Source organism: Penicillium samsonianum (assembly GCF_028829775.1).
Source record: "Penicillium samsonianum strain IBT 33392 chromosome Unknown utg000004l_segment0_segment0, whole genome shotgun sequence".
Classification (NCBI taxonomy): domain Eukaryota; kingdom Fungi; phylum Ascomycota; class Eurotiomycetes; order Eurotiales; family Aspergillaceae; genus Penicillium; species Penicillium samsonianum.
Window position 1 is genome coordinate 587,758 of NW_026643262.1, and position 20,365 is coordinate 608,122.

The window sequence follows — 20,365 nt, forward strand, 5'->3', positions numbered from 1 at the left end:
TGACGTCGGCTATCTGCCCGCGGGGATATGGACCTCGGGAGCTTTAGCTGCGATCAATTGATTTTCAGCAACCATGACTCTCCTCCAATTTCTACGACAAGCCCGCCAACTACACATCCGCTTCCTCTCGGGTGCTCTATCCGAGCCTCCAATCTATGTAATTGGCAATCCATCCGCCGACCTTGACTCCATCGTCTCGGCGATCATATACTCCTACTGCGCAAACAACCGGCTCCCGATCAAAAGCCCGCGACCACATATCCCACTCCTAAACCTGCCCAATTTCCCCTCTGGGACAGAGCTGTATCGTCTAAGGCCGGAATTCTCGGCAGCACTATGGTCATCAACCAATTTCCCCGCCCTGAAGAGTGAAGAGCAATTCGAAAACACCCTACAATCTGCAGGGAATTTCCTACGCGAGCATGTTATGACCGTCGCGGACTTTGCACAATCTCTCCATGACCAGCGTGTGTGGAAACAGATACTCGCCGATGCAACGCTGGTAGACTGGAACGCGTTCCCGCGCCCCTCAAAGACCGATAAGGGCTCTGGATCGCTAACCGGGTTGCCGGGTGTCTCTTTCCGGACTGTTGGATGTATCGACCACCACGTTGACGAGCACGCGATGCCAGCCATTGACGCATTACCAGAAGGCCAGCCGATGATTATTCAGCCGGGACCTGGGTCATGTGCATCGCTCATCACGCGAGAGTTGCAACAACGGAAACTCTGGGACACGACCCCGGAGATGGTGCAGGTTGCGAAGCTTGCTCTTTCCGCGGTGCTGATTGATACCTCGAACCTCACTGCGGAAGGCAAAGTGACCGATGTAGATCGTATGGCTGTCGAATTCCTGCAATCTCAAATCGAAGGGGAAGCACAAACTGCAGCGGATTCAAAGGGCGATTGGCAGTTGGAGGCGTTCTACAAAAGTATTCTTTATGCGAAGCAGAATAGTCTCGATCTTCTCACGGTGGATGAAGCTTTGGACCGTGATTACAAAGACTGGACTGAGACGTCACAATCCTCGGGAAACACCGTGAAAATGGGCTTCTGCTCTGCCGTCAAGCCCATGCGATGGATTGTACAGAAGGCGGGTGGCCCAGAGAAATTCATCGATGCCGTGGCCTCGTTTGCGGGTTCCGCTAAGAAAGACTTGGATGTGCTTGTTATTATGACGGCGTTTACAGGCACTAACGACAAGTTTTGTCGTGAGCTGTTTGTCAGCGTGATGGGTGACAATAAAGCGGCTTCTAAGGGTGTCAAGAGGTTTGTTGAGCAATCCTCTCGCCATCTTGGGCTCATAGAATGGTCTCCGCTCGATGGGGAGGATATCCCTGAGATGACAGGAGATAGTCTTTTTATATTGAACGAGGAATCACCCATCTGGAGGAAATTGTGGGTGCAAACCAACGTGGCCGGGAGTAGGAAGCAGGTTGCGCCATTGCTGCGGGCAGCAGTAGCTAAATTATAAATGAAATCTGTAGAAGAATTGTGTTGAGATGCCAGACTACTGTTGGCCTGTTGGCCTGTTGGCCTGGTTGCCTTGGGCTTCCTTGTTTGAGGCATATAAAGGCACATTTCCACTTTGCTTTCACATCATTACCACAATATCATTTGACACTAACTATGCTGTATTAAGTATCCATCGTGATTACTTGAGCAACTTGTATTATTATCCATGAGAACCCATCTCCATTTATACTATTCCTTATATACTTCCAACAAATATAGCCCATGTGGATATGCCACAGCTGATTAACTCGATGGACCCTCTATCAGTGTGGATTTTATTCGAAGCCGAAGATTCTTTGCAACTGAGAGGAATATTGAGTACTAGTGAACAAATGGGAGCCACTCTGACAGGCTCACTACACGCCTATCAACTGGTGTGTGATTGAACTGCCCGCGCGGAGAGGAGGTGTGGAACCCTCTCCAGGTGATGACGATGCCGACGAGGAGGAGGACCTATCCATGCCAGCCTCCACATCGCCGTCCCCTGCGCCAAAGCGTGCGCGGATTGACACAAAACCCCGTCGCCAGGAAGAAACCCTACGAACAACATCCCAGCACCAACGCAGCGTGCCCGAGCACCCAAAAAGCACCCCGTCCAGTTTGCGACAGAACCGCTGATCCTCAACCGATAATGCCAGTGTGAGACAGACCGTGGTTCGCTCCAGCCTGCACCACTTTCGCAAAGGAGATGTCTATGATAGACAATTTTGAACCTCCCGAGCTCAGAACAGCCGCACGGAATATGGAATTACTGCGTAACTCTTGAACGACGAATCCAATCGCCCGAGACATAATGTTAAACGGGCCAATTCATTGAATTCAACGACGTGACGAAGGTACAAAAAGCCTGGGAGGTTACTACTTCCTTCGATACTACAATCATCATCGTTGACCATCATCTCCAACCATCTTCATCTACTTCCATCCTATCTCTCTCTCAAAATACCCGAGAAATATAAGAATCGCACTCCCACGGGGTATTCTCACCTCTCCTTCTCTAAGTCAAGATCATAAATATTGCATTTCACAGCACAGCAGAATAGCTTAGAGTCTGGATTTCGTGTATATTATTCTATTGCTACACATAGCCTTTGGGGTTACTCCATATGACCACTCATGCAGACTTGGATATCTCAAACTCCTATTAATTCAGGCTCTCTAACACCGGAATCCAGATCTCTGGAATAGAACCTGAACACGTGTAATGCAATATATGCAATGCTCCAAGCTAACCTCATGCAAATGCGAGTATGCCAGGAGGACAATATGACAAAAAGATATGCAACGCGCAATAAGACAAAGCAAAAAAAGCAAAAAAAGACAAACAACCACCTCCTCCCGAATCTGGTGTGTCAGGAGGCTTCAAGATAAACGCCCATAATATGTAAAAGAAAAAAAATCAAACACACTCCCACTCGCAAAACACACACCAGCGCGCAGCTCGGTCAGCTAGCACAAGACCGCGCCACATACCACGCTCACCGATCTTGATGACCGTCTCCCAAACACTACCCTCAGCAACGGCATCGGTGACAGATTCGGTGCCAGTATCACTGCTGATCATGTGTTCAGCTTTACGAGTGAGACGAAGGATCTTGCCGGACGGGGACTGGATGGCTAATTTCGCAGCCTTGTCTCGCGCAGAAGCGGATCTGGTCGACGAAATGACCGAGGTCGACGCTGAGAACTCGTTGGAGGCGCCCGATACAGTCGAGCCTCCCGCTGTGCTGGACACCATGCTCAACGCACTGGAAGGACGAGTGAAGACAGACGAGGGCGAGCCACGGCCATTGGAGGCGGCCTCATCCTTGGCGGATGCGGGAGCGGAAGGGTGTTGTCGGACAGCGAACACAAAGGTATTGTTGACTGCGAGGCGAGAGCATTGCGGCTGCATGATGTACAAGTCATGTCGCTGAGCGTGGGGTGTAGGATGACGCAAGACAAAGTCGTAAGATGGATTCTCGCCAGTGTGGATCATTGGTAGGGCTAAGGCTAGAGGATGGGGGATGTCTCGGCTTGAGTGCATCAGCCCTTTCTTGCCTGCATAAATCTTCAGGACACCCTGGCCTTCGTCGCCTGGCAGTACAGCCTTGATTGTGATACGTTTTTGTCCGCGGATCCAATCCGGCTGGACCAAGGCGCGCTTGCGCACAATGTCTCCGCTTTCGAAGAAGTCGCCATCTGCGTCGCGGGCGAATCCCGGGGCTTCGACTTCCGCGGCACATTCAACATCGGGAGGGACTATCATGCGTAGTTGCATGACCTCCAACCCGTCGATACGGAGGAAACTTGTGTCATAATCCGGCATCTGGACGTTAAGCTTGAAGAATGGCGGGCACACGGTGGGCAGGGCAAGCAGAACATCTGGTGAAATTGGCGGGCAAATGTGCTGTTCTTCCGGGTAGAGCGGGACATGAGTGTAGCAGAGATCAAGCGGGCGCGTAAGGAAGTACCAGCTCTCCGCTATGGAAGAGTTGTTTGAAACGAATTTACTGCGCTGAGGGTTCGTGGGGTTTGCAAGTGCGCAATCCATAAAGCGCCATTCGCCATCGACCAGAACAGAGTTCCACCAGTGATTGGGACGGGAGAGGCTTTCCAGGTCAAGGGCGTCACCGGGGCTCTTAAGGAATCCTCGGATGATGGCTGTATGCAGGCCAACGGCTGCGCACATCTCGTGCACCAATAGTGCGATTTCCTCTGGGGTACCTCGTTTGGCCTGCAGAAGTCTCTTCATGTCAACTTCGAGGCCGTCGACAGGTTCCTCCCACGATATTTTCTCGCTGACCCAGGTAAAGATGGCCCGAAGACGCTGAACGTCACTCTTGTAGGGTCGACAAATATAGGCTTGCGCGAGGCTCATGGGGTTCGTCATTGGAGGTAGACTGCTGATGAAGCGTGCACTCTTATCAACGAGGGTAAGATTGGCCGCGTGGAAATTAGTTGGTTCGGTGATGGGTTGCCCATCGATGCTTTCATCGCCCTCCGCGGTATCGTATAGCTCTTCCACGGAGTAGATAACAGGGTGGTCCATCATCTGGCATCGCTCTGCTCTATCGATCCTTTCATTTCGACTAGGAGACGACGCTCGGTTAACATCTCGGCGCACCTGAACCCAGTCAATCGCTCCGGTTCCGAGTCCCAATTCACGACCACTATCGCGATTCGAGTGAGACGTAGGAGCCGGTGACACGACGTCTATCCCTCTGTTGCTCTTAGTTGGAGAATTTGCTCTCTCACCGTGACCGACGGAAATGCTGCTCCTTGCGCTGGCTGCACCAGTCTTGGCTGTTTCAAATATCTTTTTGAAAAATCCTTGCTTTTTGCTCTTTGGCGTAGAGAGACCACCAAATACTCCGCTATGATCCGGCGAGTCGAGACCGGTGGACGACCACGGAATGGCCGACGATGCACCCTGGCGAGACGAGTTATGGCTGGAGTGATACGAAACACCGGTGAAAGGTGTCTCCGGGCGTACATCACTGAACCCTCGAGAGCGGACAGTGTCCATAGCAGTATTCGGCCTCTCATGTCCGCCTCGCCTGGCAAAGCTCCCCGCGCTCGTGGCACTGAATCCCCCTGCAGAGAACCCACTCATAACACTTTGACTGGTCTTGTCTGTGCTCGTCGTCATGGATGTGCCATTGCTTTGTACCCCGCTGGAAGAATTGGTGGCACTAGACTTATTGGTAAATGACCGGTTCAGAATGTCACCCCGAAGATCATGACCGGAACGCCGGGCCTTGAGGGGAGCATATTGTCCCGGTATAGAATTATTTCGCGGATGGTAGGTGGCATGTTTTGGAGGAGGGGGAGGAGGTCCGTTGTCGTCGTCCTGACCGGCTCTTCGATCATCAGACGGTCGATTCTGATCTTCCAGCTGACGTAGGCGGCTCTCCATTCTTTGGACATAATTGTTCAGTTGAGGCGGACCATCCATGTGGTCATGGCTATAAACGCTGTTGCGGTGGACGAGTCCGCCCTGTGGTTGCTCTTTGTCTCCATCAAAGCCCATTGACGTCAAAGGCCGGCGTCTGTTACCTTGAGGAGTCCTTTCGTTCGAGGTGTCAAATTCTTCAGGGGCCCAGGGATTGTTGAACACTGGGGACGGAGAAGGCGATTGGGCTTGTCGAGGGAGACCCATGTCTTCCAATGAAGTCATAACATCTTCCATGGCATCTCGGAGCGGAGATGGTGTATTTCTTTGAATGTCTGACTGTGCTGAGGTCGCAGAAACAGCGGAGTCCATCGAGGCTGCAGACGGAGATGGGGTTCGATTGAATATTGTGTAACGGTCATTCATAACTAATGGCGCGGGGGATCGTGATGGGCGTGGATAATGTGATGGCGGGTTAGGAGAGTGTGCGCGATGCTGGGATGAGTGCATGGGTGGTAACGGCGAATGACTTCGTGTCTGGGAATGCACTGGCGGCTGAGGAGAGTGGGAGTTCGTACGACCCATGACGACTCGGTGTGGTGGTGGCGGAGGGGGAGGGGGAGAGTCTTCCCGCTCTTCATGCATTTGCACCGGAGACGGTTCACGGGACGGAGCACGATGAGATGACATACTCCCGCGAGAGACCAGCGCAGATGGATGTTCCTGGATTGGGAATGGTGATGGGGCCCGGTAGGAGGACATACTTCCATGTGGCATGGGTGCAGGTGGATGATCCTCCATATACAATGGAGACGGCCCCCGCGATGGAGCCCGGTACATACTACCATGTGGAACCATCGTAGAATGCTCCTGCATTGGTAGCGGAGATGGCCCACGCGATGAGGCCCGGTAAGATGGGATACGCCCGTGTGGGACGATCGCAGACGAATAATCTTGAATTTGTAATGGCGATGGAGCCCGGTAAGATGACATACTACCATGTGGCATTGTCGCAGGTGGATGGTCCTCCATATACATTGGCGATGGCTCACGCGATTGTGCCTGATAGGATGACATACTCCCAGTGGGGATCGTAGGGGGCGGATATTCTTGCATTTGTAATGGAGATGGCTCACGCGACGAGCCCCGGTAAGATGAAATACTGCCATGTGGCATGGTCGGGGGCGGATAATCCTGCATTTGCAACGGAGATGGCTCACGAGATGAAGCCCGATAAGATGGGATACTGCCTTGTGTAACCATGCCAGACGAATGTTCGTATGTTGGCAAGGGGGACGTATTGCGGGATAAAAGGCGGGTAGATGAGAAGCTGCCCTTCGGAGTCATCGCATATGAACGTTCCTGGGTTTGTAATGGAGATTGCTCGCGAGATGAAGGCCGAGAGGATGATCCGCTTCCCCTTGGCAGCATCGACGGTGACCGTTCAGGCTCCGCAGACGAACTAGGAGAGACACCGCGTGACGAAGGCCGCGATGCGGATGATGTGGGTCGAGATAAGGAGCCTTGGTTCTTGACTGCTGTCGCATGCGTGCGCAATGGCTTCGTACTTCGTGGAATGCCGCCATCCCGAGGTGGTGTTTGGGGAATCGCGGGTGCCGCTGGGCTAGATTCGGTTGCGCGCCGAGCGACAGAAGCTGGTGACACGGCTTCCTTATGCGCCTGGAATGGTTTCCGCCAGACGGTCTTCTGTTTCTTGGGAGCTGATGTGGGATTGTTGATCGGAGAAGATCCTGCTAGCATCATTGGACTAGTAGTATCACGGCTCACGGGCACAAAGTCTTCACTCAGAAGCTCGACAAAATTTGACGGGAACAATCCAACCGCGCGCCTGTCACGGCGCAACCGACCCATCCACCATTGTCCATCGCCTGCATTCAAGCATTCGATCAAGTCACCCTCCACAAATCCCAGATCTCTTGTAGTCTCTCCGCCCCAGGAATATACTGCTCGGCACCAGCATGGGAACCGCACCGGCAGCTGAGCCATAGTGGTCACTTGAACACGGTTTCGTCGAGCGCAACACACGGGATCGACCTAATAAGCTATTTCAGCACCCGGCGCACTTTTGACAAGTGCACGTCCAGGTAAAGGTAAGAAAATAGTATATCAATCGACGAGGTTGTGTTGTTGATTCGAACCCAATACAACAAAGCTTGGTCAGATGGGTGACAAGGTCCGCACGGCCGCAGGGATAGCAACGATCGCTCAATCAATCAGCATTGTCAAGAGAATAAGGAGGTTTCAATTGGGTGTTCAAAATAAAAAGGATTGGCGAATAGAGATTGAACTGCACCGAATGAGGCCGAGGAACTGTTTGCAAAGACGTGGGGGGAAGGCAGAGCGGTTCAGATCGGTGAGGCCTAAGACGACACTTGGGGCGTAAACCAGGACTGGGGTTGTTTGTTTGTGGCCCAATCGGGACTAGCGGCGGAGGGCTGCCTTATCGATAAGCTTAATGCATATTATGTAATATCTCCTGTTCCCCGAGTCTTGTAAGTAAGCGTGATCGTTCCAATATCATTCCTCTTAAAAGTCATATGCATGCACATATGCATTTGAATGTCTCAAAATCTAGCCCTGGGGTGCTATAGTACTCAAACACCCGAAGATGCCCAGGCGCTTCCCCATTTGTTGCAACTATGAAAAAGCCGGAGCCGCAGCCGATCCATGGTTCGGTGTCGAACGACCTTGGTACTCTCGATACCAGAGGGTCTTTATTTCCACTTGTTTGGTTTATATTATAATGACTATTTATTTTGAGGACTGCCTTGCAATTTTGAGATACTCGGGGAGTGTTGGATCTAGATATCTGGGAGAACCTTGAAACAGAACTACTAATGACTAACCCCTACCTTTACATCTAGATATTTGCAATTGGTTCGAGTCTGAAACTAAGAAGTCTAATTCTGATGTTGCCTAGTATCTAAGTATAGCAGAAAGGCCGATACCATATTGCATGTGCGGAATTGCGCATAACGGATGATATATATAGGCATGGTAGTACTTGCTTATTCCCCCTCTTTCTTTCCGTTTATTATTCTTTATTTCGGGCTGTGGTTCCAAAAACCTCACATATTGTTACTGTTTTGACTTGAATAGCTGCATACTTTAATTGGTTTCAAGGGGGGCTTTGCATAGGCCCTCTAGTCCATTTATTCTTTGACGACGACCCCAGAAAGCCTTGAACCCGCAGAATCAACTAGCTAGAATTCCCCATGCAGGCAAAATCGGAACTTCCTCACCCGCCTATGTGAATTAAAAGCACCCTTAAGCTTTGCTTGGTACCTTGAGTCCGTGGTACTACTAGTAGGTCATATGCGCATACTTTCATGAACCGTTCTCTACTCGATGCGACATTCTCAATGAGCAATCATTCATTAGGTAAAGTTTCATATTGACGCCTTTTACTGTACCTATTCCCCACCATGGAATATGTAGTAGAAGTCATTATCTTCGATTTAGACCATGAACCCATGAACCTGCTCCCGGACCCAATGCCACCATCCATCCACACTTACCCATGATAACATCACTTCAGGCAACCAAATTAAGACAGAACCAATTTGCAAGCAATGTGAGCTATTAAATCTTTATTTTTTACGTTGTTCAACTCGAAAATCAGGAAACTGGATATCCAATGTCATTTTACACAGGCTTCCGGGTCGGGAAATTGCAACATTCTCACCGTAGCTACGGAATCTTCAGCCACGCAAACAGTTTGCTGTTTCCAGACCACATAACGACAACCCTTGCATCACACTTGGATCTTGACCAGAAACTCCAAGTATACGAGCTTGCTACATTCCTCGTTTAGATACCCGAGCAGTCTTTTAGCCCGAGTCAACTTATCTCGTAAGGGAAAGTTGTTTGAAGCCAAAATTTCCCCAGCCACCTCAACATTCCCCTGTGAGTGTCCAAACTGTCTATCTTTACCAAATTATGCAAATTTGGCAAACACAAGCCGGCCTCCCTACTTTGTCAAAAATGCAAACATGTTTGCGGGTGTCAATGATTCTCTATGCGGGCCAGCCCTAGAAACATGGGGCTAAGAATTGTCATCATAATCATAATGCAAACCATTCAAATACCCCTCGGGTCCACGCAGGCAAGCTTTATTGTTGGGACTGATAAATAGAGGTCACCTACGCCCTCGCTCTCAATATCATTGGACGAAACCTGAAGCTACATACATATATTCCATTGATATAACAGACCCTTCTCCGATACCAATAAGTTCATTATAATGGCACCCTTGAAGGCCCTTGCGGCCTTGGCTGCCACTGGGCTTGTCCAGCTAGCCTGGGCTAAACAGGTTAACTTCCATTTGGACCTGACTTGGCAAAAGGGTGCGCCCGATGGCAACGTGCGCGAGATGATCTTCATGAACGATCAATTCCCCGGTCCCGAACTGCGCATAGATCAGGGCGATGACGTCCAGGTAGGTTTTATCAGAGAGAATATTGTGGAGAAAAAGAAAACGTACTGACTGCCCATAGTTCGTTGTACACAACAACATGCCCTTCAATACCACTATTCACTTCCATGGCATTGAGCAGAGGAATACCCCATGGTCTGACGGTGTGCCAGGACTTACCCAAAAGCCTATCCAACCAGGACATAGCTGGACATATCGTTGGACCGCCACACAGTACGGCACTTACTGGTATCATGCCCATGCTCGGGGTGACATGTCCGATGGTCTCTATGGGCCGATTTGGATCAAGTAAGATATTTACTGATTCAACTCAATACAAAAAACTAACTCATACAGTCCTGGCCCGGATGTGCCTCAACCCTTCCATCTTATCTCGAACAATACGAAGGATATTGAAGCCATGCAAAACGCGGAGAAGAACCCTCAACTTGTCATGCTCTCTGATTGGGACCACTTGACCTCTAATGAATACCACAAAGTGATGGAAGATAGTCGTCTGGGACTTACGTAAGTCAGACTATTCTTGAAGTCAGATTTATATGGAAACGTGCTAACAATTTTTCAGTTGTTCTGACAGTGTTCTCATCAACGGCCGCGGAGCAGTCTACTGCCCAGGGACCGAAAAGATCTCCAGTGTGGAACTTTCCTATCTGAAGAGCTCAATTGGCGATCGGCCACTGACTGACAAGGGGTAAGATATTGTCTAGCACTAAATCAGGAGTACCATTGCTGACTTCTTAACAGATGCCTTCCAAATATCTACGAAACCCAGGGCGACTTCTCTCCAACTTATGAGGACAAAATTCCAGCTGGACTAAATTCTGGCTGTACTCCTACCATTGGTTTGCACGAGATTATTGAAGTTGATCCTAGTGCTGGCTGGGTCAGTCTTAAGTTCATCAGTGCCGCGTCTATCAAGGCTCTTATGTTCTCTATTGATGAGCACCCGATGTATATCTATGAGGTTGATGGTAGCTACATCGAGCCCCAGCTTGCTGAGAGTGTTGATATATTCAGCGGCGAGCGCTACGCCGCGATGATCAAGCTTGACAAGGCTTGGAAGGAATACTCTATTCGAGTTCCAGATACCCAAGCTGATCAGGTCATTTCTGGGTTTGCTACAATGAGATACAAGGGGTCTAAGGACACCACCGCGTCTCTGCCCTACGTGGATTACGGTGGAAGAAACACCTCCGCTTCTGTCCGTGGCCTGGAAGTCAAGGCCATCAAGAATTACCCTGCTGTCACTATCCCTCAGACTGCTGATCAGCTTGTCAACCTCACCCTTGGCCGTTTGGGCTCGTCTTACACATGGACCACTTCGGGCAGTGGCTTGTACGACATGATGGCTAACTGGGACGATCCGATTCTCTATAACATCAACGCAAAGAACAACCTGGAACCGCAGGTCACCATCCAAACCAAGAACGGAACTTGGGTCGATCTATTGCTCCAGTTAGGTGAAATGCCCAACAGCCCTGCCATCCAAGCCCCGCATGTGATGCACAAGCACTCTAATAAGGGTTTCATTCTCGGTGTTGGTCCTGGCATCTTCAATTGGTCTAGCACCGAAGAAGCTTACGCTGAACGCCCTGAATTCTTCAAACTGGAGAACCCCCTGATGAGAGATACTTTCGTCACTATTGGCCCTAAGGGACCAACATGGATGATAGTGCGGTACCAGGTTGTCAACCCTGGACCCTTCCTCTTCCACTGCCATATCCATACTCATATGGCCAATGGAATGGCTGTTGCTCTACTCGATGGTATTGATGTGTGGCCTGAAGTACCCAAGGGCGAGGACCAGAGCCGCCACCCTCGGACTCATAGCTAAGGCTAATGCTAGACTGCTGCTTAACGCGTTGCTCGGGCAACGAACACTCCCATTTTGAACATCATCCGCCTGTTGGTTGGGTTGGATATTTTTGGTTCCCGTGTCGTCTTTGTACTAATATTTTGGATTTTCTTTTATCTGGTCATACATAGAAGCAGCGGCCATAATAGCTAGGAATACTACTTAGGTTTTGTTTTATTTGTTCATATCATTTCTCTCCTTTTTGGCAAAATGTAATCTGTTTGCGGTCATTTAGCGCGGGAGCTCGGTCCATCGCCAATGATCTGGGTCCACTCAATCGATCGATTGCTTGAGAACATCTGGGTCGCGATCGTCCGATGAGCCACGTGTTTAATTGACGGTTCATTCCAGATTATTACCAATTGAGTGACTGGTATCAAAGGCATTGAACAATTTTTATTTGAATAGCTTATTTATGGCCCAAATGTCACCATAAAAATGAGGGTGAAATCTTCTAGGCTGCGACCATCTAAAACCAGACTCAATGTCTCAGAACAATAAGCTTTGAAGCTGATGTCATGACGTATGAAAAGCATTACGATGATACCTTCAGATGATCTACATTTTCTTGCTTAATTTGCAACCTATCTGCAGATACTGTTCGTAATCGGTTTCTTGATTTGAATCATGTATTCTATATCTTGAAAATTTTATGTTGTGGAAGGGGTTGTTCCATACTTCGGGCGATTCCCTTGTGGTTTCTGGGATTTAAGACAGATAAGACTCTTTATGCCATTGCATTGAACTTGATGCATTATGAAAATTCTGGTCTAAGAAACTGGGATGTCGATCTACGTAGGGCAAATAGAGTCATGTGACACACGTGGATGCAGGCGGCTGTAACCTTCTGAATGCGGCGACATCATCTCTTTGATTGCAACTTCATTGTAACTCTTCTTCAGAACGAGTCTATTGTCTATGATACCTACTGGTTTATGACAGATTTGCCACGGATGACTCGGCTAACATACCCATTTTAAATCTTGATTTCTGCAGTCATTGCTTGTTTTATCCGCAAACAGCACTCGGGAATCCCTGAACTATCATCGGTTTGCCGGTAGCTTCAGTAATTGAAACTCATGATTTAAGATCTACTCGGATTATCCAGGGAATCAGGTTTTCAGTTCGGTCCAGCCCACGTCCATCCAGGCTCTACTCAGTCAGGCATAACTCCTAGGGGCATTACCGGGAATCTACAGCAGTAACGGTGCCATTGGTCCAGTTTAAGACGTATACACTTCAATACCAGAAATAAGAAAACTATAGACTATCGACGAGTACTGGAGAATAAGCCGTAGGATCATACATCTCCCAATAGATTCAGTTCGGTTACCATACCGTATAATCCTAATACACGAGAAATAAAAATACAGGACCCAAACTCTTCCGCTTCCAATTTAGTTAAGACTAAGACAATTGAAAGGCAGTCTGTTGCAATCTGTCACTGACCCACTACATGAATGACAAAGACTCCTGCAAAGACTCCTGTCACATCCTCTATAATCCTCTATAAAGTGTAATATCCGCCAATTTGCGCCGGACCTAAAACTTTTCTTCTTTCTCCAGATATTTCTGAAAATCATTAGTTTGTCCTCGGGGAGATTATGGAAGGCCCCAGTCATGTGTATCTCTTTGGAGATCAGACTGCGGATTTTGACTCGGGCCTTCGCCGTCTGTTGCATGCTAAGAATGACTCGCTGCTAGCAGCATTCTTCCAAAAGTCTTACTATGCGTTGCGCAAGGAAATTACAGCGCTTCCGCCATCCGAGCGTCAGGGCTTCCCCCGTTTTACCAGCATCGTTGATCTTCTAGCGAGGTTCAAAGAGTCGGGGCCAAACCCAGCTCTTGAGAGCGCTTTGACGACAATTTACCAACTGGGATGTTTCATCCAGTAAGCATTTTGCCGAGCCTTTGATAGAGAGGCGATATTTGGAATCAAGTTTACTGACAATCTCTGATAGCTACTATGGTGACTTAGGCCATGCGTATCCGTCGGGTGATGAGAGCTGCATCATTGGTCTTTGCACAGGTCAGCTCGCATCTGCGGCTGTGAGTTCTTCGAAAACTGTTGGAGAGCTCATTCTGGCTGGTATTGAGACCGTGGTTCTTGCTTTGAGACTCGGAATGTGCGTTTTGAAAGTACAAGAGCTCATAGAGCCAAGCAAACCGGCAGCAGCAAGCTGGTCTGTACTGATTTCTGGAATGCGCGAGCCCGAGGCTGAGGATTTGATTCAACAGTACGCGAAGAAGAATGTAAGTTTCTTCCCCAAAATTGGCTTAGAATAAAATAGGACTGTCGTTAATATTTTTAAGGCTTTGCCCCGCGTTTCTCAGCCTTATATCAGCGCAGTCAGCCCTAATGGACTCACGATCAGTGGACCTCCGACTTTCCTGGGCCGTTTCATTGAGGCCAGTCTCTCGAAGGAGCACAAGCCCACACGAGTTCCAATTCACGGCCCGTATCATGCTTCTCATTTGTATGATGATAGGGATATTAACCGAATTTTGGAATCTTGGCCCACCGAGCAGTTCATGAACTACGTGCCTCAGATCCCTGTGCTGTCAAATGAGACAGGCGAGGAATTCCAAGCTGAGAGCCTGGAGCAGCTTTTGAGATTCTCTCTTCAGGAGATTCTGCAAAGACGGCTCTCCTGGGATAAGGTCGTAGAATCTTGCCAGTCAACCCTGGAATCCGCCACAACATGCACTCTCTTTCCAATTTCCAGCACTGCAACCCAGAGTCTATTCAAGTCACTGAAAAAGACTGGAGTCTCCAATATTGAGGTTGATAGCTCAATTGGTGATGTTCAGATGGATTTTGGCGGAGATAACCGTACTGGCCGTGCCGACCAGTCCAAGATTGCAATCATTGGTCTGTCTGGAAGATTCCCAGAATCACCTGACACCGAAGCATTCTGGGATCTTTTGAAAAAAGGACTAGACGTTCACCGCGAGGTCCCCCCAGAGCGATGGGATGTCAAGGCCCACGTCGACATGGAAGGAAAGACAAGAAATACCAGCCAAGTTCAATATGGATGTTGGTATAACGACGCGGGAATGTTTGATCCTCGATTCTTCAATATGTCTCCCCGTGAGGCGCTTCAAGCAGACCCTGCTCAACGTCTGGCACTTCTTACTGCGTATGAGGCTTTGGAAATGGCGGGTTTCATCCCTGACAGCACGCCCTCTACGCAGAAGAACCGCGTGGGTGTCTTCTATGGAATGACCAGTGATGACTACCGTGAGATCAACAGTGGCCAGGATATTGACACCTACTTCATCCCGGGTGGTAATCGTGCTTTTACTCCCGGCCGTATCAACTACTATTTCAAGTTCAGCGGCCCTAGTGTCAGCGTGGATACAGCTTGCTCCTCAAGTCTCGCGGCAATTCATGTTGCCTGTAATTCCTTGTGGAGGAATGAATGTGATTCTGCTGTGACCGGTGGCGTCAATATTCTGACAAATCCTGATAACCATGCTGGTCTCGACCGTGGACACTTCCTCTCAAGGACCGGAAACTGCACCACCTTTGATGATGGGGCTGATGGCTATTGCAGAGCAGATGGAATTGGCTCCATTGTCATTAAGAGACTTGAAGATGCTCAGGCAGACAACGATCCAATCTACGGTATCATTGGAGGAGCTTACACCAACCACTCAGCAGAGGCCGTGTCGATTACCCGGCCTCATGTAGGAGCACAGTCCTTCATCTTTGACAAGCTTCTCAACGAGTCGAACAGCGATCCAAAAGAGATTAGCTATATCGAAATGCACGGAACTGGCACCCAGGCAGGTGATGCAGTGGAGATGCAGTCGGTTCTCGATGTCTTCGCTCCTGACTACCGTCGTGGGCCTACCCAATCTCTCCACCTCGGTTCAGCGAAGGCAAACGTTGGCCACGGAGAATCGGCCTCTGGTGTCACAGCTCTGATCAAGGTCTTGATGATGATGCGGAAGAACATGATCCCCCCTCACTGTGGCATCAAGACCAAGATCAACCACAACTTCCCGACAGACTTCCCCCAGCGCAATGTGCACATTGCGTCTGAGCCTACCCCCTGGAACAGGCCAAATGGCGGCAAGCGAAAGACCTTCGTCAACAATTTCTCGGCTGCCGGCGGAAATACTGCTCTGATGGTCGAGGACGGCCCTCTCAATGAAGAGAATGTGAAAGACCTCCGGTCCGCCCATCCTGTGCTTGTCTCTGCTCGGTCCCAGTCCGCGCTGAAGAGCAACATCTCTGCTCTCGTGCAGTACATAGACACAAACAAGAACTCGTTCAACACCAACGAGGCTAGCCTCCTTGCCAATCTGTCTTACACAACTACGGCGAGGCGCATTCATCATCCCTTCAGAGTTGCTGTCACTGGATCGACTCTGGATGAAGTCAGGAGTGGATTGGCTCCTATCGTCAACCGAGACAGTATCAGCCCGGCTCCTGTTAATGCACCTGGCATCGGCTTTGTCTTTACCGGACAGGGTGCTCAGTACACAGGCATGGGACGCCAACTGTTTGAGAGTTGCTCGCAATTCCGCGCCAACATTGAGCACTTGAATTGTATTGGTGAGAGCCAGGGCTTCCCGTCTATTTTGTCTCTAGTCGATGGAAGTGTGCCAATTGAAGAGCATAGCCCGGTCGTTACCCAGCTCGGAACCACCTGTGTGCAGATGGCATTGACCAAGTACTGGAAGGCTTTGGGTGTTTCCCCTGCCTTTGTCATGGGCCATAGCCTCGGCGAGTTTGCTGCACTGAATGCTTCCGGTATCTTGACAACCAGTGACACCATCTACCTTGCCGGGCGACGAGCCCAACTTCTCACCGAGCAAATCAAGGTTGGAACGCACGCTATGCTTGCCGTCAAGTCTTCAGTCGCACAGGTTAGGCAGTTCCTTGATGAAGCTACCGAGGTGGCTTGTATCAATGCGCCCAGCGAAACTGTTATCAGTGGCGCAAGCGAGAAAATTGACGAGCTTGCACAAACTCTAACTAACGAAGGTTTCAAGGCTACCAAGCTGAATGTACCTTTCGCTTTCCATTCCGCTCAGGTTGAACCTATACTTGAGAGCCTTGCTGAGATTGGAAAGGGTGTCAATTTCAATACGCCCTCTATTCCCTTCGTATCTGCCCTTCTTGGAGATGTCATCAATGATACCAATAGCGAGTTGCTTGGCCCCAACTACCTCACCCGCCACTGCCGGGAGACTGTCAATTTCCTGGGTGCTCTGGAAGCTACCCGGCACTCCAACTTGATTAATGACAAGACAATCTGGGTTGAGATTGGGTCTCACCCCGTCTGCTCCGGAATGGTCAAGGCAACTTTCGGTCCTCAGGCAACTACCGTAGCATCTCTCCGTCGTCAGGAAGACACGTGGAAGGTCCTCTCAACCAGTGTTTCGGCTCTTTATCTGGCTGGAATTGAGCTTCAATGGAAGGAGTATCACCAGGACTTCACTGCCGGACACAAAGTCCTTCCACTTCCGTCCTACAAGTGGGATCTCAAGAACTACTGGATTCCCTACACCAACAACTTCTGTCTGCTCAAGGGTGCACCGGCGGTACCAGTGGCTGAGGCTGCACCAGTCGCCGTGTTCTTGTCATCGGCAGCCCAAAAGGTTTTGGAGACAAGTGGTGACAATTCGTCGGCATCCATCACCATCGAGAATGACATTGCTGATCCCGACCTCAATCGCGTCATTGCAGGTCACAAGGTGAACGGTGCCTGTCTTACTCCATCGGTATGTATATTCCCAATTTTCTCGCTTAACAGTTCTGTTTGCTAACTAAACTTTAGTCCTTGTACGCCGATATCGCACAAACACTCGGCGAATATCTAGTTCAGAACTACAAGCCCGAATGGAAAAATCGCGGATTTGATGTTTGCAACGTGGTGGTCCCCAAACCGCTTATTGCAAAGGGAGGCAAGCAACTCTTCCGCGTCTCAGCCACCGCAAACTGGGCCGAAGAAATTGCCAACGTGCAGGTGTGGTCTGTGACCCCAGAGGGGAAGAAGATTCTCGACCACGCCAGTTGCAACGTCAAGTTCTTCGATCCCAGTGCGTACGAGGTTGAGTGGAAGCGCAGCTCTTACCTCATCAAGCGAAGCATTGAGCATCTGCAAGAGAGCACGATATCCGGCCAGGCTCACCGCATGAAGCGAGGAATGGTCTACAAGCTCTTCGCTTCTCTGGTCGATTATGACGAGAACTACAAATCCATCCGGGAAGTCATCCTCGATAGTGAACAACACGAGGCCACCGCTCTGGTCAAGTTCGAGGCTCCACCGGGCAACTTCCATCGCAACCCATTCTGGATTGACAGCATCGGTCACTTGTCTGGCTTCATTATGAACGCTAGTGATAACACCGATTCGAAGAATCAAGTGTTCGTCAATCATGGATGGGACTCGATGCGGTGCTTGAAGAAGTTCGATCCCAGTGTCACCTACCGCACCTACGTGAGAATGCAACCCTGGAAAGATTCCATTTGGGCTGGTGATGTCTACATGTTCGAGGGAGACGACATTGTTGCCGTGTACGGTGGTGTTAAGGTATGTTGAAAAATCGTCCGGGTATACTCAAATGATACACTAACAGAATGCAATATAGTTCCAAGCTCTGGCACGGAAGATTCTCGACATGGCTCTTCCTCCCGGTGGAGCCCCTGCACCCAAGCCGGCCGGCAAGCGTCCTGGGCCCGTCAACATTCAAAAGGCAAAGACTGGCCCTGCCAAAAAGTCATCCCCTTCACCAAAATCTGGATTGCCAAGTCTTGCTACGCGCGCTCTTGCAATCCTGGCTGAAGAGGTCGGGCTTTCCGCATCTGAGCTGACTGATGATCTCAACTTTGCTGATTACGGAGTTGACTCTCTGCTCTCACTGACTGTCACTGGGCGATACCGTGAGGATATGGGACTCGATCTCGACTCCACTGTCTTCGTGGATAATCCAACTGTCAAAGACCTCAAAAATCTCCTAGCTCAAATGGGCCCTGGCGAAAGTAGTGATGGATCAAGCAGCGAAGCTGACATGTCCTCGGCCGCATCTTCGACCGACCTGTCATCTCCAAACTCCAGTGGTCTCCCAACTCCCTCAAATGAGAAGTCGATGACACACGGAATGCAGGAGCAAAATGAGAGCATGAAGCAGATTACCGCAATCTTGGCCGAGGAGATCGGCGTTGAGCCCGAAGAGCTTAATGGCGATGCGAACCTTGGTGAGATGGGTCTGGACTCATTGATGTCGCTCACAGTTCTCGGTAAGATCCGCGAAGATCTCGATCTTGATCTCCCGGGAGAGTTCTTCATTGAGAACCAAACACTCGATGATATCGAGACTACTCTGGATCTGAAGCCCAAGCTCGCTCCCGCGGAGCCAATCAGGCTCCCCGAAGAAATTCCTGTTCAAGCCCCAGTGGTCGCTCCCAGCACTGCCCTCCAGCATCCGCCTGCCACTTCAATCCTCCTGCAAGGAAACCCAAAGACAGCGACTCAGAGCTTGTTTTTGTTCCCTGATGGCTCTGGATCTGCTACCTCCTATGCTACCATCCCTGGAGTTTCTCCCGATGTGTGTGTTTATGGATTGAACTGCCCATACATGCGCACTCCCGAGAACCTCAAGTTTAGCCTGGACGAGCTCACAGCTCCTTACGTTGCTGAGATTCGGCGCCGCCAGCCCACTGGCCCTTACAACTTTGGTGGCTGGTCCGCTGGTGGTATCTGTGCCTACGACGCCGCGCGCCAATTGATCCTCGAGGAAGGCGAGCGAGTCGAGCGCCTGCTCCTCCTAGACTCACCCTTCCCCGTTGGATTGGAGAAGCTGCCTCCCCGTTTATACAGCTTCTTCGACACCATCGGACTGTTTGGGGAGGGCAAGGCACCCCCACCTAAATGGCTCCTCCCTCACTTCCTCGCCTTCATCGACTCCTTGGATGCTTACAAGGCGGTTCCATTCCCTTACACGGACCCTAAGCTGGCCGACAAACTCCCTAAGACCTTTATGGTCTGGGCCAAGGATGGTGTCTGCTCTAAGCCAGGTGATGCCCGCCCTGCACCAGCTGCGGATGGTAGCGCCGACCCTCGCGAGATGCTCTGGTTGTTGAACAACCGCACTGATCTCGGTCCGAATGGTTGGGATACCCTTGTCGGGCCGAAGCACGTTGGCGGTATCACCGTTATGGAGGGTGCCAATCATTTCACAATGACTCGTGGCGAAAAGGCCAAGGAGCTGGCTACATTCATTGCTAACTCGATGGCTTCAGTGTGAAAGCATTGCATTTGGGGACTGCGACATGCCTATTTCCAGGATATTTGAACTGGCCCCTTTTCTTTTCTACTTATCTGTTCACCTTGTACGCTGTTGTCCAGGACAAAGTTCTTTCTTTTCCCCCCTGTCTTATTATCTTTATGTATACATAATCCATAATATTGTGGCCCTTCGCTACTTTGGGGTTACATTTTAATTACCGAATATGAAATCCAGATTGATATTTTACATTTGGAAGCGTAGTTTTCATTTTCAAAGGCATCAATTGAATGGCTAGAGAATGTCCAACACTAAACACCTGCCAGCCCTAGAAAACTGGGAAGAGGTGCAGCCTAAAAATTGAACAAACGCACTAGGATATCTGTCATTGGAGCTGTGGCGAAAATAACTACCATGAAAATCG

At 49.9% G+C, this 20,365-nt stretch overlaps 5 protein-coding genes across 5 annotated transcripts; 4 read left to right on the forward strand and 1 right to left on the reverse strand.

The window, feature by feature from the left end:
- Positions 1-73: 73 nt before the first annotated feature.
- N7471_007132 (putative exopolyphosphatase) lies at positions 74-1,474 on the forward strand (the record flags this gene model as incomplete). Its single annotated transcript, XM_057279851.1, has 1 exon — positions 74-1,474. One exon carries the CDS (start codon positions 74-76, stop codon positions 1,472-1,474), a length of 1,401 nt encoding a protein of 466 aa, XP_057134111.1.
- A 271-nt stretch (positions 1,475-1,745) lies between these two features.
- Positions 1,746-2,133, forward strand: N7471_007133 (uncharacterized protein; the record flags this gene model as incomplete). Its single annotated transcript, XM_057279852.1, has 2 exons — positions 1,746-1,781; positions 1,867-2,133. 2 exons carry the CDS (start codon positions 1,746-1,748, stop codon positions 2,131-2,133), a joined length of 303 nt encoding a protein of 100 aa, XP_057134112.1.
- Positions 2,134-2,914: 781 nt separating this feature from the next.
- N7471_007134 (putative SH3 domain protein (Cyk3)) lies at positions 2,915-7,396 on the reverse strand (the record flags this gene model as incomplete). Its single annotated transcript, XM_057279853.1, has 1 exon — positions 2,915-7,396. One exon carries the CDS (start codon positions 7,394-7,396, stop codon positions 2,915-2,917), a length of 4,482 nt encoding a protein of 1,493 aa, XP_057134113.1.
- Positions 7,397-9,653: 2,257 nt separating this feature from the next.
- On the forward strand, positions 9,654-11,679 carry abr2 (laccase abr2; the record flags this gene model as incomplete). Its single annotated transcript, XM_057279854.1, has 5 exons — positions 9,654-9,848; positions 9,907-10,133; positions 10,182-10,352; positions 10,411-10,536; positions 10,590-11,679. 5 exons carry the CDS (start codon positions 9,654-9,656, stop codon positions 11,677-11,679), a joined length of 1,809 nt encoding a protein of 602 aa, XP_057134114.1.
- A 1,625-nt stretch (positions 11,680-13,304) lies between these two features.
- Positions 13,305-19,962, forward strand: pksP (polyketide synthase alb1; the record flags this gene model as incomplete). The annotated part of the gene is made up of 5 exons (XM_057279855.1): positions 13,305-13,591; positions 13,662-13,953; positions 14,014-17,436; positions 17,493-18,248; positions 18,307-19,962. The coding sequence occupies 5 exons, from the start codon at positions 13,305-13,307 to the stop codon at positions 19,960-19,962; spliced, it is 6,414 nt and encodes a 2,137-aa protein (XP_057134115.1).
- Between the last annotated feature and the right edge of the window lie 403 nt (positions 19,963-20,365).